At 38.9% G+C, this 18784-nt stretch overlaps 1 protein-coding gene across 2 annotated transcripts in view; it reads left to right on the forward strand.

Annotated features, from left to right (window-relative positions):
- Positions 1 to 15148, forward strand: part of RIMS2 (regulating synaptic membrane exocytosis 2) — a 408362-nt gene extending 393214 nt beyond the window's left edge. For both annotated transcript variants that reach the window (XM_026842040.1, XM_026842041.1), the window contains 5 exons: positions 11051 to 11192; positions 12473 to 12585; positions 13336 to 13437; positions 14346 to 14485; positions 14930 to 15148. In XM_026842040.1, the coding sequence (XP_026697841.1) occupies positions 11051 to 11192; positions 12473 to 12585; positions 13336 to 13437; positions 14346 to 14485; positions 14930 to 15148 (716 nt within the window). The remainder of the gene's footprint in view (positions 1 to 11050; positions 11193 to 12472; positions 12586 to 13335; positions 13438 to 14345; positions 14486 to 14929) is intronic.
- Positions 15149 to 18784: the final 3636 nt, after the last annotated feature.

Genomic DNA, 18784 nt, shown 5'->3' on the forward strand with positions numbered 1-18784 from the left:
CATAATATTTTAATGATATAATATATATCATATATTTAAAAGTAGTGGATATGAGTTTATGAAACTTTCCTGTGGACAACTGGAAAATGTGCTCAAGCAAGTGAATTCTTATGTGTGTGAAGGTTGCTTGAGAAGAATTACAATTATCCAGCATACACTGAGAAGAGGGAAACTCAGATTGCCTGTGGTCATTAGAAAGCCCATCTCTGTTTTTAGGAGTGGAACTGTTAGCTTGATGCTTCCTCAAATTACACTGTGTGTATTGTTTGCCGTAATAAACTTGGGCTACAGTTTGCTTTTATACTCTATTTACATTCACTTCTAATTTGCATTTACACTCAGGTGTTGCTATCAGCTGTTAAATAGCAGGTTGCCAGGAGTGTAGCTATGGAACTGCTAGTCATGGCAAGATCCGTGTGCAGAACTATGCTCTCCAAAATGGGTATATTTCAATTTAATATCATATTTTGCCCAAGTTTTTGAGTGGTAGTGAAGCTGTGTGATTCAAGTCAAATGCTTTGCAGGTGCTGAAGACAATTCAAGAGATAATTTATGATAATTTAAGACATAAACTAATTCAGAAAGAACAGGAAAGCATCTTGGTCTCCTAGTATGTTAGAAAACCAAAAGGCAATTGAAAAAAAAAAAAAAAAGCCACCGAATGTTCTTCAGTCCAAGACAGTCATGCCAAAAATAGCAAGAATTAGTTGTGTTAGCTGAGGAGAAGATACATTACAGTTTTGCATATTGATGTCTACCAAAAGAAGTACCTGAGAGTTGCTGCGGGAGTTTGGCAGGAATAGAACCACATTATAGACTCCTGTCAACTGGCTGATAAGTATCTGGGACACTTGCTTGAGGGGTTGTTTGATCCCACACAGGTATCAGCAGAAGTGTTGCCATTGATGCTAGTGAGTGAAGGATCAGGACTTACTTAAAAACTGAACTGCTCAGTTGAGCACTGTTACTGGCTTCAGTGGCATTTCTCACCTATTAATCATTGCTCATTGGTAGAGCTGGAATAAATCAGCAGTTCCTGGATTCTGTTCCTGTGGTTAGACCACCAGATCGCACTGTCCCCCTGGAGGTTCCAGTAGACAATAACAAGCAGACAATAATTTAACCAGAAATAGAAAATGGGGGAAGTAGTAACAATAAATTCATTAGCACAGTAATTATTAAAGTGAAGAGAATCCTGTACATGTAGTTATGCTTTAAAATTATTCTCTTAAAAAAATAATAGTAGGAATAGTAGGCAATGAAGAAAAATGAGAATAACTACATCTTCTTGGGGGAATTGGCCTACTTTTTGGCCTTGGTAGTAAAGATGACCTTGTTTATGTGGACGTTCACAGGCAGAGCTGAGGTGGAATATGAAAGAAGGGTATACTGCCCTGTGTCAGGGTAGCTGCTGCAGAAGATGAAGCTTTAAAGACCTTGCCTTGATTGATGCTAACATGCCAGAGATTGTCCTGCATTTTCTGCAACAGTGAGGTGGCTCATCTTAGAGGATAACAGTTGCTCGGAATATGGAATAATAATCATTCCACACAGAATCTGTATGACATTTAAGTTTATGGTTGATATTTTTTTATGTTTTCTGCTAAGACACTGCTCAGAGGCTGAGCTGAGTCAGCTTTTCTGTCAGTGTGGTGGGGTGGGTCTCTCCCACTTCTGCAGCTCCTTGGGCTGACTCCAGGGTGGAGGCACGACAGAAGGCATTTCCAGAAATTGGCATCTCTCTTTACAGTCCCAAGTGTTTTTACCAATTACATTCAGGTGCTATACTGCTGAAGTAGATGAAGATGCTGAGATGGGTAAGACCTTTTCAACAAGAAGCACAGAAAAAACTATACTGTTTCTGGAAAGTAAGCAGTGTGACAAACAAAACACTCTGGGAAGTATCTGGAAAATTGAGAGAAAAGTAGAAGAGACTGCAGAAGGACTGATATTCAAAGTACAACATACTTCAACCTAACTATATGATAAAAATGTCCAACAGAGTTTTAAAGCTGTCTGTTATAGAACCATAGAATCATTCAGGTTGGAAAAGACCCTTGGGATCATCAAGTCCAACCATCAGCCCTACTCTACAAAGTTCACCCCTACACCACATCCCCCAACATCTCATCTAAACGACCCTTAAACACATCCTGGGATGGTGACTCCACCACTTCTCTGGGCAGCCTATTCCACTCTGACCACTCTTTCTGTGAAAATTTTTTTCCTAATGTCCAGCCTGAACCTCCCCTGTTTCAGTTTAAAGCCGTTCCCTCTTGTTCTGTCAGTAATCACCTGTGAGAAGAGACCAGCACCAACCTCTCTACAATGTCCTTTCAGGGAGCTGTAGAGAGTGATGAGGTCTCCCCTCAGCCTTCTCTTCCTCAGACTGAACAGTCCCAGCTCCTTCAATCGCTCCTCACAGGATCTGTTCTCCAGGCCCTTCACCAGCTTTGTTGCACTCCTCTGCATTCGCTCCAGCACCTCGATATCTCTCTCGTATTGAGGTGCTCAAAACTGGACACAATACTCCAGGTGTGGCCTCACCAGTGCAGAGTACAAGGAGATTATCACCTCCCTGCTTCTGCTGGTCACACTGTTCCTAACATTAGCCAGCAATGCCGTTGGCTTTCTTGGCCACCTGGGCACACTGCTGGCTCATGGTCAGCTGCTCGTCAGTTACAACCCGCAGATCCTTCTCTTCCAGACAGCTCTCCAGCCACACCCCCCCAAGCCTGTAGCGATGCATGGGATTGTTGTGGCCCAAGTGCAGGACCTGGCACTTGGCCTTATTGAAGTTAATCTTGCTAATGTTGGCCCACTGATCCAGTCTATCCAAGTCTCTCAGATTTCTCTTATATTTGTTGTATTTCTCTTCTGAGCTGCTAGTTACACTGCCGCATGTACTTGAATAGCTAACAAATAACAGGTGTGGCTATAACACCAGCAATGAAGCTACAGCATATGACAGCTTTCGTCTCTGGTGGTATCTACACAAACCTGAAAAATACTGTTTCACTTATATCTACATGCTGTAATTGTTATTTTTCAATGGCAAGGTCAACAGTATAGTCAGAGCAGCAGCACGCTATGTTGTCAATTGGAGAGGTAAATGTTTAATAGCAGTAGTTTGAAAATGGGTCATTAGAGTGTGAAATTTACTCAGAGTTTTGGGAACTGTGGTTATTTAAATAATGATATTTGCATAGTATCATTACTCATTTTAGACAAAGCTAGGAGGAAGAATTGTTTCTAATTTGTGTAATCTCAGTAGCCATCCAACTACTTGGCACCATCTATCTCATTAAACCCTAATAGAGGGTATTGAGTTGTGTCAACACACTTGCTACATCATTCAAAAATTCTGCACAGATCTGTCTGATAGTGTATGTAGTAACCCCAGCTATACTAAATATAATTAAGGTCGCATAAAAGAATGAAGGTCTTACTGTCATTACTGCATATTTAGAATGTATAGCTCAATTCATAGAGTACAAAAATAAAAAAGCAGTTGTAAGCTCCTCAGTATGTACACTCTTCACTGTTTAAGAAGTTTTATTCTGGTCTTGACACTACATGAAATATTTGTTATTCATAAGTGCATGAGAATGCTATACATCCAGCAAACTGAATCTACATATAAACATAAAAACATTATCACTCAAAACTGCAGTGATGGTTTCTTTTTACTTAAGAGGGTCATCCTTTGTCACTGGCAAAATCAAAGACTGTTATATAGATTTCTTGTGGTGAGCATGTGCACCTATTTAGTGATTCCTTATGTAAACGGTATATAAAATTAGAATGTAATTCCACAAAATTGCTTGCTCTCTTTTTTTCAGGATTTTAATAGCTTGGGGATGAGACTGATTTCCCACTGCTTTGCACTTTTTGTAGTCATGTAGATTGTTGTACAGGATGTACAAAGTGGATATAAAATGCTACCATTCTGTTTTGACACATGCAGAAAATATGCACAACGTCAGACCTATTATATTTGAATGATTAAGAACTTCTGTCTGTGTGGAGAACATAACTGGTCTAAATGAGGCTTCCTGAAAAACTGTTCATTCGGGTCACTTGGCACATGGGACATCCAGCTGTGGGATGCAAAGCTACGTGACTCTTCATTGTCATATCTCTGTTCAGTTTCACAGCAATCATGGTAGGCTCTTGGCAGGTGCAGCCTCTGACTACACTTAGAAAACCAATGGTCTGACCAGTAGCAGAAACAGAGACTTCTGCAGAAATGCTGGAAAGGCCTGAGTGGCTGTGTGCAGGTGTGTTCCCGATTCACATGTCACTGTCAGGAGATGTGCATTTCTAAATAAAAGTAATTAGGGTAAGAGTAATTCTGCATTTGCTGTCTGCTGGTTTTATATTGCATCAGAAGAAAAAAATTTTTTGTGATCCCATATTTGAGACATTTGCAACAGTATTTTTCCAAGTTAGATTCAGACCTTTATAATTCTCCAGTTGGACTGGCTAATCAAGGGGTAGTTTACTCGCCTGATAAACGTCAGTATAGCAGCTAACTTGGAAATATCTTACACAAACTTGAAGAAAACATTTGTTCTTGACCCTGCAGTCATACATTTTAAAAAAATACCAAAAACTTAATAGACATGTCCTGATATGTCTGGGGCCAAATAGGTGACTAAAAATGTAAAAAATAGTTTATTTTCTTACTGTGTATTACAATCAAAATCTGTAATCAACATCTGTAAACCAAAGGACCCAACCAGATCTTCACAGCCAGTTTGTTGGTATATAGTCAGAGCCAAGTAACCAAAAAAGAATTGGAAATCACATCAGTACTACCACCTCTCATCTTTTACAGGTGTGGTTGTTTAGTTTTGATCCTCTGGGATAGCTCCCAGTCCATTGGCTGTCTGTTATCAGGGGTAAAGTCTTTGTCAAGGGAATGGCCAAGCAACAAACCTCTGTGCTGTGGTTCTTACTTAATTGGGATTTCCAGGGAGCGTTACATAGCACAGGTATTCAAAACACACTCTAAGCTGTCAGAGAAGGCTATTTGTCTTTTTATATGTAGCACGTTCAGCAGTGATTCTGATTAATAATACAGGGAATGCTGGAATTTTGGGAACAGTAACTAATTGTCATGTATGTAGAAAACCAGCTCTTTGTTAACACTTCAGTCTTGTAAAAATGTTTCAAAAACTTTTGGGACCACAAGTGTTGAACAGCTTAAACTGATGAATGCCCCACACAGACAGAAGCATTTTCTATTGTCTGATGCTCTTAATGATTTGCTGAAGGGTCAGTTAGAACTGAAGAATGGACATCAGCAGAGCAGTGAAATTAAAGTGGCAGAATACAACTTAAGAACATTGAAAAGTGGGAGAGAATAAGGAGCAGGTGCCTGCCTTAAACCGCAGCATTGCTTGGGAACAGTGTGTGGTAAAGTGACTTCACATCGCACAGCCACAAGAGAATTGAATGGACAACCAGCCTTGCCATGGCAGGGAAGTGAAATGCAGACAAAGGATGATGCAATCTGGACAACACTTTGTATCTTGGAAGCAACTGAGATTCATGATGTCTGCCTCTTGGCCAGTTCTCTCATTTTTTCTTAGGTCCTGTCTTAATTAACAGTAATCTTAATTAACCATTCTTCCAGCATGGCCTGAGGAAAAAGAGAGGCAGAAACACAAAGGCACAGGACAAGAGTAAAGCAGTATTTCTTGGCTGGAAATGAAAAGCTAGTGAGGCCTTCCAAGAAATTTAAAAATGCATAGTGCAAACTGAGGCTGTCAATCCGGGCTCTCTCAGACTTTCCAAACCTGGCTGCTCCCATGCTGAAGGCAGCTCTGCTTCTGGGCTGGCGGAGCACGCCATCCCCATCCTAGCCAGAATGTCTCAGTGGTTTATGTTCAGATATTCATGGGAGCAGGAACTGGAACACAGGTCTTCTCGTCTTCCTTACAAGCGCAAAGAAAGGGAAAGCCCTGGTTACAGTGTCTCCCTGGCCCTGCAAATGCTCTTTGGGCTTCATAAATGCTGGCAGCATGCACTGTGAAAAATCTTCATCAGAAGGACTAACACAGTGCTTTCATCAGCTGGTCATTAGCACTGGCCTCTGGAAATCGGGGCGATGGGCTGAAAGCTTTTCAAACTGAGGTGACAGTGGAAGCTAGGTTTCCCAAATCCTGCTTAAACTAGTTGATCCTAACCCATGTCTGTTGCTTGGGGTCTGTGGGTGACAGAAGGAAAGAAACAACCCAGCTGTGGTTCCCAGCAGTGCTTCAACAAGAGCTAAACGCCTGCCGCAGTTCAATGCAGCCAAAACCCGGGCTGCTCCAGACACTCAACTGTGTAGCTGCAAGGGAATTTGAGACCTACCCTACCTTCCTTTTCTTAGGTAGGATCCAATGTTCCTAGACTGTCTTTGATGATTTTATCTAGCCTGTCATGCCCAGAGGAGATACCTAGATACATAAAGAGCTTTACTCTTGAAAAATGGTCACTTTAAAGGCAGCTTGTTCTCTTTGTGGATCTAACACCTGAGTTCAAATGAAAATACTGAAGCATTCTTTATGCTTCCTTCCAAACTCATCCTTTTGGTGAGTTGGGGAGAGCAGAGAAGAGCCACCTCAAGTGCTTGAGTGTGTTTCTGAAGCCACAGCTGCTCTGTGCTCAGTACAACTCTTGCCAAAGGATCACGTACCACCTGGGGACTAGCATAGCCAGCCTGCCTCTGCCTGTGCCAGCAACATCCGCGCTTGGGGCTTTGCGCCTGGTGCTGAGCTGAGAGCGAGTGGAGAGCTCTCACTCTCCCCACCAGAGGCAGAATTCATTTGGCTAGATCCCAGATCACAGAAAGTAATCTCATGAATTCACAGCAGTTTTTGACTTGTCCTAATCTGTTATTGAAGATCGTTTCAGAAGTCTTGCACCCCCGATTTGCAAGTGATTTGCACTCCCAAGTTGTGAGAACAAATAATTCCATGTATAATTTAGAAAATGTGGCCTGTGGAGTCTATTTGCAGTCACCATATTAGTTAAATTACCAGTGTGATTAACTGTAAGAATGAATGTGCTTTCATAAATGCCAAAGCAATTATTTCTGGTAATTTATTCCACTCCTTACAATATGGCTGCAAGAATGTAAACTAGTGTTTTTCAAGTAATATATTCCATATTTTGTGATGGGGACTTGAGAGAATTTTTTTTTCTTTTTAGGGCAATTAGATTATACTAATTTGGAGAAAAAATTCAGTGTTCTTTATTAGAGTTTAGTAAATTGTGAGTAAAATGATTTTCAGTGTAGGTGGTCAGCAACATACTTAGCAACAAAATATGCTACTAAAGTCTCTTCCTTCCTTATCCTTTCATTTGGTAGGACTAAAAGCAGCATGCATGAGTTGAGTGTATATGTATATATACTTTATGGTTATAAAACCAACCCCCACTTTTACAGTGGCACCGTTTACATGTTTACTTCTGTGTTAGTGTCAGATGCATTCCCAAGTTACTCATTTAGCTAGAGAATAGCATCACCTCTATTGGGTTCATTCAACTGCATGTTTGTTTTCACAAATATTTTTGTAAAATGATCCATCATAGAAGAAAAAGAACAACTTTAAAACATATTATTGATTTGTTCCTTTTGGTCTGGGTCCAGTACAAAATGCAGCCACACAAGTAGTTGAATTAGCACAACAGAGGAGGTTTTCATTTCCAGGCAGGAATGAGGGAAAATGGTTTGGATTTACAAGAGTGGCAAGACCCTCAACCGGATCTTGTACCAGCTACAGCTTGGAAGTATGGCGCCAAGGGCTATTTCTTTGAGTTGAGTAATTACTTTGCGTTTTCATTGCTACTTGCAACCTTTTAAGTACTTCAGTGCTGAATTTATGAAACACAAATTATGAATTATGTAAACACTGTCTTTGCTTTTAAATTGTTTGAGGAATTGTGATATTATTTTTTATGTATTACATTTTTCCAGGGACCAAAGTATTGCTAGTATTGTGGGCTATCAAGTGTAGGTATTTCTCATGTGTATTACTATGTACTAGTTTAGCCAAACTTAATCTGAAAGAATATTCATCTCTAAAGCAGTTGCTCAGGATTCATGCCTGTGGTCTGGGTCTTCTTCTGTACTTCTATTCCAAATTACCATTTTGCTTTTAAAATCTTCCAATTCTTATTTCAAGAAGCATCAACATCATGATTAGGAGCCGTTTTGCTGAAAGGTTAGATCTCTCTCTTTTGAGACTATCAGAGAGGTTTGCTTGTTTCTGTTGAAAGCTGGAAAATAGTTATTCCATAGCCTCCTTTCAACCCTCCTTAAATTCAGTGTTAAGGTCAAAACAATTACTGTTTACCCTGCACATTTATACAACAGTTGGTTATACTATGTGTACCTAACTTTCACGATGTATCAAAGTTGTATCTTCTCAGCTATGGGCCTGGCTTCATGTGGACCAGAGCACTTATTTCAGTTAAAATTAATGCGGGAAAGTAAAACTACTTAAAAATAAGATTCAGGGGGATGCTAAGAACAGCTATGTAGATGCCTCTATGAAGATTTAAATGGCCATTGCACCAGTTCTGCCTTGATTTTTCAGTAAATTGATGTGCATTTTCTTGAACGTTCTGGTAGAGTGAAGGCATACAGACGTAATACTAATTCAGAAAAAAATCTGCCTTACTAATTAATAAAAGTTTCTATATACTCCTTCACATATCACATATTCAAACACATATTTATCCCAAGCCCCAAAATCTTTCAAAGATAGGATATGAAGAGATTGAAGAATCATGCAAGATGGAGATGCTCTGTTAAATTTCCAGGAGAGAATTCGTGTTTGCAACAGTGAACTGATAATGACCACGATTCAGCCAGGCTGAATGAAAATGAATGCTTACTAACCAAAGATGTCTTATAACAGAAGAGTAATATCCTGTAACAAGACTTGAATGAAAAGAGCATGAGACTTCAGGAGTTGTGTGCCTTTCACATGTAACTATGATGCAGTGTACTTTTTCTACAAAACTATAGCATGATTTTTACTGGCAGTTATGTGGGAATATTTCTTTGATATGAGTGATTTGATTTTAGAACAACTCTGGAGCAGTATTGGAAGTCAGCTGCCAGCTGTCATTAGTTTAATATAAATAATAAAACCAGCAGACACTTGGAACAGTACAACCCAATAGAAATGAAGTTGCGGACTTCTGCCCTTCATTTTTCATATGTCGTGTTAGCCTTGTATCTTTTATATTTGTATTTATTGCACCAGATATTGATGGGCATTTTCAGAAGTAGTTTTGATGTATTAAAAAAATATTTCACTCTGATGGGTACTAAATTCATGGGGATAGCTGAAGTTCTAGAGGAAAACTATTACTTCTGTTATTTTTATAAACCAATTAAAATTTAAGGTCTTAAGGAATGCGCAGACATGTAATAAGCAATATGATTTGAACCACTCATGATATACCTATAGCAATGTCTCACTACTGCTAAATATTGCAGAGTTATTAATCTTTCTTGACAAGGGGCCAGTGGTTTTCAAGGTCTTTTGGGTGTCTGTTTCTCAGTTCACTAAAATTCCCATGCTCTTTATCTGACCTAATATCCCTGCTGACTGGAGAGCCTGGTAGACTTCAACCCACGCTGCAGAATGTAGGACAGAGTGACACTGAGTGTGGACATTGAACTCAATGTCCCTCTCCTATTCCCTGTCCAAGAGTGCAGGTCCTCTTACTCTAAGCCAGACCCTGTGCTCACACATTCTCCTTGGGTGTGAGAGTCTTCTCCCAGGACAATCTTCTCCATGGCTCATTTCCTTTCTGAAATCCCTAGAGCTTCACTGACCCCACAGGTTCAGCAGCTCTGACCTCTGGTACATGATGAGCCAGAGAAGGTGTAAAGGGTATCTGAGGCTACAAACAACTGCAGAAGAGGGTGAGTCCCTAGAGTGAGGGTAGGGAGGTGTATCTGGGGATATTGGATATTTTTCTACCCTCACTGTATCAATATTTAAGAATTCTGATATCATTTGGTGTTGTGTACACTTGGAGTTATTGCTCTTTTATAATATCAGCATATCACACATCACTGTGGTGAAGTCAGGGGAGTGTTGAACAGATGAAAGAAATTGTAATACTGAATTTCCTGCCCCATTGCAGGGAACATTTAAAATCAGAAATGACATGAAGTGACTGTCTTATTCATGAAAGAAAAGCTGAAGCTTCACTCCTACTCCCTCCTTAATTTTGTGGGTTTTTTTTTCGTGGTGCTTTCAATATATCTTTCAGCTGAGGTCTTGATCAAAATACATACACTAAAATGCTACTATATTAAGTTTTGAGTATATTTTCCCTTGTCTGATACCCAGCTCTCTGTCACTTTGTTGTTTTTACAACTAAAATTAAACTATGTAAGCAGATACGAAAATTGTTACTCTTGGACGTGGTAATAAAGTTTCATATTGTGCATAAAAGTCAATACTGTAGTTTTTATAGTTATAAAGCTAAAGCAGATATAAAGAGCGTGGATATAGAAGAAAAAATGGGAAGGGTTCTTGATTTGTTGTTTGCCATGCTTACCAATGAGTATCTGTCATTTGATTTAGCAGGTAATGACCAAATGTTTTGAAATCAGATATTTTATCTGAATTAGAACATTCCTCAGACACTGAAAGTTTTGACTTAGTGGTAATATTTTCATTTAATTCCTAAGAGAGAGGTATTCATCCAGAGAAAATGTATTTTAAACACACTAGACTATGGATAGTGTAAATCTGGTTACCTGCATGGGCAGACGTGTTGTGGATATGCTCTCTGCCCTTGAAAGGCAGGAGGTGACAGAACTAAGGTCCTGTAAAAGAGATTTACGATCTGCTTGCCTATTATTTAAAAAATGTTAATTTTTAAATGGAAGTTTTGGTCCCGGTCATTCATTTCTGTCTTCGTTTCTGCCACATGGAGTGGTGGTGTGCTGCCTGCAGCCGTGCCACACAGGGCTGCCCAGCTGCGGCAGCGTGGTGCGATGGGGGCTTCTCTTTTGTCTTCACAGAAGCAGGGGGCAAGAAGCTGCGGAGCACCGTCCAGAGGAGCACTGAGACAGGACTGGCTGTGGAGATGAGGAACTGGATGACCCGTCAGGCCAGCCGGGAGTCAACGGATGGGAGCATGAACAGCTACAGCTCTGAGGGAAAGTAAGCAGCAGTTATAACTGTCATTACCTGACGTTTCTCTGTGAAACTGGTAGTTAGACAAAAGCACAGTGAGCGCTGTAGGTCCTGTTCGGTCAAAGTTCCCTTCACAAGCTAGTGTCATTGATGGACCGAGCCTAAATCTTCCCCTGTGACTGAAAGAGTCTCCCGTTGCTGGTGCAGGAAGGACGAGGATCAGTTCTGCCGTGCCGTGAGGAAGGCACCTGGTGGGTCAGAGCATCAGCATGCGGTGTGGCAGGAGGGGAAGCAGATGGAGTGTACTAGGTAAAACACAGAAAATGACAGGTTTTCTTCTGAAAACTCCTTGCATATGTCTGTGCTTTGCAGAACAAAGCATTTTTCAGAGCATTTCCAGTGTCATTCACTGGGCTGAACAGTTTTGTGAATTAATCCTGAAAAAATGATCTGTACAGAAGTATGAGACTGTCATGTATCATGCTTTGTATAAAAGCCTAAGTTAAAGACTTCCGTGTGGATAGATTTATTGTCCAGTGGTGTTCACAGAACTGGACAATACATCTTACACATCCAAGTTAATGTACTATATGCATTTGAGATTGACAATACTTATGGTTGGCCATTACAAATCTCATTAATTCTTGTTGCCTTGTAATGAGTCACAGGTAATTTTTGGCAAGACTCTGAATTTTAAGTTACTTTGGTCATTTGCCACAATGTATTTCAGTTCCATTATTGAATAGATGTCATTTTCAAAGACATTTTTAACAAAATATTTATATTGGATGCTGATTTTGAAAGGTGATTTTAAAAATAGTGACCAGTATTCAGTCTAATGTAATCATTTCATTGGATACATTTGACATTTAGCCATTGAATTCATGTTGACTGAGAAACGTGAGCAATTTTACCATGATGCAGCTAAATTACCGGTAAGGGCATGTATTAGTATCTTATTGGACTGGTCTCATATGAAAACTACAATAATTAACAGTGGTCTTTAATATATTGGGAAAAGAGAACATGATGGAGTAATATTACTGTGGAAATTAGTCTTAGTGAGGATTAGTGCTTCCTTCACCTGTTTGTTTATATGCTGGAGGCTGTATTGCTGCTTGTTGAACACTGAAGTTTTGAAAATTACAGTAATTGTTTTGTAATCTTGTCAGTGTAAATAAATTCCTTGTGAGCAGTAGTACCAAAACCATAAACGCTAAATGCAAATCATCTAGAAAACAAAAAAGGGCTAATTCAAGTATATTTATTTTGGTGTTTTGGGATTTTTTTCCAATATTATTTTTTAGTTTGATTTTCCCTGGTGTGAGGTTGGCTGCAGACAGCCAGTTCAGTGATTTTCTGGATGGACTTGGTCCTGCTCAGCTTGTAGGACGACAGACTTTGGCAACACCATCAATGGGTAAGCATTTATGTCCTATTGATATATAAGCTACTGGGTCTGGTAACTAGAACATAGAAATTATCTAGATTCTTAGTCTTTAAATATGGATTTCCCATGTGGTTTTGAACTACTCAGTTAAGACCAAAACTATAACCTCAGCGAATGTTAAACATAATTGTGGCTGCTCAGGATGACACTCAGAAGTAGAAAGGTGCTTTGAAAAATTAATTCTTTTATCTCTTCTTCAGTTTTCCATCTTTAAAATGTGGACAGTGAAACCAATCCTTTCTCTGAATCACTTAGCTAATAATGAATAAAAATGGGAATTTAGGTGCAAAGTATTTGCTACTATAGTGCTTGCAAACTTTTTAATATTCACAAGTTATCTTTTTATACCTTGTCTTAAACTAGAGGCATGGTGAAAAGATTTCGAGCAGTTTTACAAAGCTGCTTTATACTAGTTCCCCTGCTGCCTTTTTTTAATCTGAAATTCTTAAATCAAAAAAAAAAAATAATCTTGGAAGTGTTAGGGGCATGGGAAATGGGAGACCAGGTGTTATTGCAGGGTTTTTTAACTGTTCAGTAACGTAAATAACAGTGAAGAGGGTAAATATTAAATTATCTAATTGTGTTAAAATTCAGATCCATATTTACTTGTAGAATGTAGATGATCAAAGTAATCATGTATTCATCCTAGAAATTCCCATAGCTTTTCATATATTTAGGTATTTCTGAATTACAATTCCAGGATTTCTTTTTGTTGTGTAGGAGATATCCAGGTGGGAATGATGGACAAGAAAGGACAACTGGAAGTAGAAATAATCCGAGCCCGTGGCCTTGTTGTAAAACCAGGTTCAAAGACACTGCCAGGTAAGGAAAAAAATCTTAGCAACAAAAATAGAGTTCTGTCAAAAAAACCCCAACAAACTCCCAACTTCTGAGGCTTTACTTTTAAATTACTCTTAGCAAACTCACCTATCAGTAGATGACAGTGTTGTACACTGAAATGCATAATGCATTGAAATACTATACAAAAAAAATCAACCCTACTTCAGAAAGAAAAAAATCAGACTGTTGTCTGGGCTACCATAAGACACAAAAGTATTTTATTAATAGTAAATGTATCCTTGGTTATGGGGTAAAAAGGAAGTTATATACTGAAGATGTGATATAGGAATCTTAAGGATGAAGATGGAATCAAGAGGTGTGGAATAGGTACCTGATGAAAAGTAGACCAGTGTTTGATACTTACTCCTTATTTTATAATATGATGTCCTATAACTCTATGTGAAAAGGACAATATAATGATATTTTTAGGAAGCTCTTCTGCCAAAATAGAAATTGTGTCAAAGTCTTCTCTTCACTGATTTTCACCTTGTAGATAATTTTAAATTATTAACAATTGGAGCATTGATCCAAATCTCACCAAAGTCAGTGCAAGTCATTAATTTACTTAACAGGCCTGTTTTGTATATTGCACAGTATAGGGATACTGTATATAGAAATATCTGTTTTTTTCCAGGTCAAAATCTGAATTGTTTCATGGCAAAAGAGACACATAAGAAGCAGAAAAAATTATACCAGGGAGAAAAATAACGAAAATTATTAGATGCTTTGCATGTGAATAAATGTTAATATTGCTTGTGGAGATTTGTTCTTATAAGTTATATATCCAGTAAAAGGCAGATTTTATCAAAGGGTGATAGAACAGTGCATCTGTTATGCAAGAAATCTGGACGACTTCTTTACTTATTGTTCTTTATTTTCTTTCTTCTAAGCACCATACGTAAAGGTGTATCTATTAGAAAATGGAGTCTGCATAGCCAAAAAGAAAACAAAGGTAGCAAGAAAAACGCTGGAACCACTTTATCAGCAACTTCTATCATTTGAAGAAAGTCCCCAAGGAAAAGTTTTACAGGTAATTTGCATCAATATTCTTCTGAATCTGAAAATGGAACCTGTACAGTTTTCACTGAACGATTTTCAAACTTCTTTTCATGCTTCATTTGGCAAATTCTGCTATTTCAAATACTTGTTGAGCAAATAAATACTACAGTAGTAACTGTTGATGCAAGTTGAAAGTGCTAAGCAAAAGTTAGTTGTAAATTATTTTGCTTTGACTGTATGTATGGGCTCCTTCTCTCACTGGGCTTTCTTCAGTATCACGGATACTAAGATGCTCTGTTACTGCCCAGGTCATTTCTGTCACTGCATCACAACTAGTATACACAGAACCATGTCAGCAGTCAAATATTTCATTCCTTACTGTAATTAAATAAGCAGAGACATTTGGTGAATCTGATTGAAGCTCTCATCATTTTTGCTGAAATTTTTCTGTTTCTTGTGTTTCCTTTGGTAACAGATAATTGTTTGGGGAGACTATGGACGTATGGATCACAAATCCTTTATGGGAGTGGCACAGATACTTTTAGATGAACTGGACCTGTCCAACATGGTGATTGGGTGGTTCAAACTCTTCCCTCCTTCTTCCCTAGTAGACCCAACTTTAGCTCCTCTCACTAGAAGAGCTTCCCAATCATCTCTTGAAAGTTCAACAGGACCTTCGTATGCTCGCTCATAGCAGCTGTGAAACTGTTGTCATAGCAACCAGCGTTACAAAAAAAAAAATAAAATTACAGGTCGCAAACCCTGGTAACACTGCATGCTTAATGTTGTGTCTTCTGAGCCTGGTTCTAGGGCTGCAACGCGATCCTGTGTTCTCAAGGAAGTTGCACACATTGTGCCCTATGGAAGGCCCTCAGGTGAAGGACTGAAGTCATGAAGAACTGATAGGTTTGGAGTTCAGGGACACTCAGTTTTGGTCCAATCTGAAGCCATGGACTAAACTAAAGAATCAATCTGTTTCATGCAACAAAAGTCCTTTTCAATGGCATATCTGTTTTGTTGCTCCCGTTTCTTTATTTATCTGCCCTTCCCTCCTAAAGCTTGGTTATGCCACAGAAATGGAGTTACCTTCCCATGAAGCCATGTTACAAGTCAGTGGATTAGCAGACGTTGAAAGAAAAGGAGAATGTAAGGATGCTGGAAAAGTCAACTGTCATTTGAAACAGTTGCTTGAGATCCGAAAACTCTTCATACTGAAAAGGTTCAAGACTTAAAAGTGGCGGGCTTTATACCTCCAGCTATAGATACAGTGAAACCCAGAATGTGATGGACTCTCTGAAAAATAAAATTCTGTGGATATACTGTACTGTATGAAATTAAAGAAACTTTTTTGCATGGACACAGATTTAGCTGAACACTTAAATTATTTTCTTGGGGCTGCAACTTGCAAAAAAAAAAAAAAAAAACCATTTTCAACAATTTATATTATTTTAAAATAAATTTCACTAGTGCATGGTTTTAAAGGGAAGAGAATGCAACAGGGTGATACAAAGACACACCACGTTTATCATTCTTTAAATCAGTCATGGTCTGTATTTTTGCAGACATATATTAAAAATAAAAAATAATTTCTAGCAAATATTTAAAATTCTGTTTATGTGACAAGAAATAAGTGTAATATATTAAATTTATTTAAATGTAAAAGGTACAAGCCTTGTAAAGTTCAACATAATGTGCAAATTGTACACTTCTTTTACCTCCTCCTTTCTCTATGTCTCCTCCCAGTATCCCTTCTTCCTTTTGCTCTTTTTCCCCTCTACCTCCCAGGATGATCATCATATTCTAAACTGGCTACCTTTTGACTTATTACTCTCTTATGCCCCATATTTGGTTCAGGGTTGCAGACTGCTCTGCATTTCTGAATTATTTGAGAAAAATATTGTTTAAGAACTTTTTTTCAAGCATGTTGAAAAGGATTTTGCAACATGGCTTGGGAGTACATTAATGTAATTCAGCATGTATTTGATAAAGAAGATATTTGAACTTTTTGCAATTTATTGTACAGTGCATGGTAACTTATTTTCATTTTTTCTCACATTCAAATTGAATTCTACAGCAAAATACTGGAATCATGTGGCCATTGTAAGATGTCTTCAATAAATTTGTTTTCAGCACCAGCATCTTTCATTCAAAGGCTGAACTATCATTTCTTGAAGGTTTTTGGAAAGAGGAAAAAATAAGTACCTGGTCGATTTTTAGGAAATAAATTTAAACACTTTATTTGCACTAAACCAATTTAGCCGCTACATTTTTGAGATTACAAAAGCAACAAAGGTTATTAATTCATACAGTTCTTCTGCTGTAAAGTTCAATTTTCATAAACTACATTTGTGTTGCAAAAGACATCGTTAGGGAATATCAGTCTGGGAAATATCGGTCTTTGGTTCGTAAAATAGCCTTAAAGAAAGCTTATCAGTACCACTCCGACAGCTATTTGATACCATTACCAGAACCCTCACTCAAGTCAATGGATCTTCAAAAACCTGTTATTTGTAGCAGACAGTAACTACCGTTGGGTGGTGCTGCAAGTTCAAGCTTCTCATTAAATTACATTATTTAAAGGGAATGTAACTGGCTAACATTTAATAACAAAATATCCTTTTTTTTCTGGGTCTTTGTATGACTTTAATACCTATTTAAGGTTTAATATTGAAACCTTGCAATAATTTTTGAAATATACATTACATTTACCTTCAAGGCCCACAAAGAATTATTCTGACTTTGTTTGAAAATCTGTTGAAGTTTCCCATTTAGAAATTGTACATGCCTCATAAGAGGGCAAAAGTTGTAACAGTATCACTTAAAATGCCTTTTACTTTGTGCAATATCATATAAATCAAGATTGTGTCTTGTCTTCAGAGTTTATATAATGGATTATTGTTAAGTTAACGGACAGACCGGTAAAATTATATTTATTGAAATAATTTAGACACCTGTCTACCAGCAGCAAATAAATACTAACATGCAGTCTACGATATCCCCTAGGATATTAAACAAAAATACATAACCATTTTCCTGATACTGTGAGGTGTGCTCACATATTCTTGTATACATAGTTCTATATAAATTATTTCAAATTTTAAAATCAAGGACATGACGCATGGAAGGTTTGTACATACTTGTCATTATGCAGTATTTATTTTAAAAAAATTAATGTATTTTTTTTTAATTTTCACACGTCTGCAACTCTACTTATGGTTTAGTCATGTAAATAGCACTATTCCAGTGATCACTGCTGTCTTGTACATAGTACGTTTTAAAAAGTTAAAAGGAATTACAGCTGGGGGGGAAAAAAAAGGGCAGAATAGGCCTGTAATGAACACCAACTAATGTAAATCAAACTCATTCTGGTGATGGTATTTAAAACTTTAAATAAAACATTTTCTTTACAGAACTTGTGTGCAGCACTTTGTTCCTCCCCTCCGAGATGGTAAGCAGCATCCTTCAGTGGAGTTTGTGGCAAACAGCTCATGCAGCTGAAGCACAAGCAAACTTTTCCTCTTGTAACAGTGCTGCAGATGAACTGCCATGTTTAAGATAACATGTTCACTGCCAGAGGTTTTTTGGACTGTGTGTGCACACAGGCCAGGGGAGCAGTGGGAGGCCGGGTCTGCCTGTGCCCCAGGCAGGCGTCGGGCTCTGCGCTCCGGCCACGCTTTCACATGCGGGAGCAGGCGCACGGCTCTGGGGCTGGAGCCGGCTCTAAACTGCCAACCCTGGCTGTGAGGGCGTGCTCCAACTCCAGTATAACCCGCACACTAAATATGCCAGAATCTGAAGTGCTATGGCCAGCTGGTGTGCAGCAGCCGTGCCATCCCGTTAGACTTCCCGCATTTGATGCGGGGTGGCCACGCTCGAGGTGGCTGTTGGGGATGGTTGTGGATCGAAGTCCTGTCCTGTTCTGGGTGTGTCAGGAGGGCACTGCCCGGCCTCCCCACCACAATGCCAGTGATGGTCCCTGCCACTGACTGATTCTCTAGGAAAGCTGTAGCCTTAGATTTTTAGCTGCTGGACTATAATATTAAACAGGTTGGACTGTAAAAAGAACAAGTTTGTAAGCTTCCACCCTATCCCCTAGATGCCACCTAATACTCGCTGACATTTTTTTATGAGCAGGGCACGCATGAGGACAGAGTACCCAGCTGGCAGTCCTGGCTGCAGCAGAGAGCAGGCAGTGATACACCACTACAGCTATGTGACGGGGTGGGGGTGGAGGTGAGGATGGACATGGTGGAAGTGGAGGCTTTTCTCTCTACCTGACTCCTCAGAGGCAGCATCAGCACAGATGGTGGGACTGGGCAAATCACAAGCA

The sequence above is a fragment of the Athene cunicularia genome (assembly GCF_003259725.1).
Source record: "Athene cunicularia isolate RWA chromosome 2 unlocalized genomic scaffold, athCun1 chr2_part1, whole genome shotgun sequence".
NCBI lineage: Eukaryota > Metazoa > Chordata > Aves > Strigiformes > Strigidae > Athene > Athene cunicularia.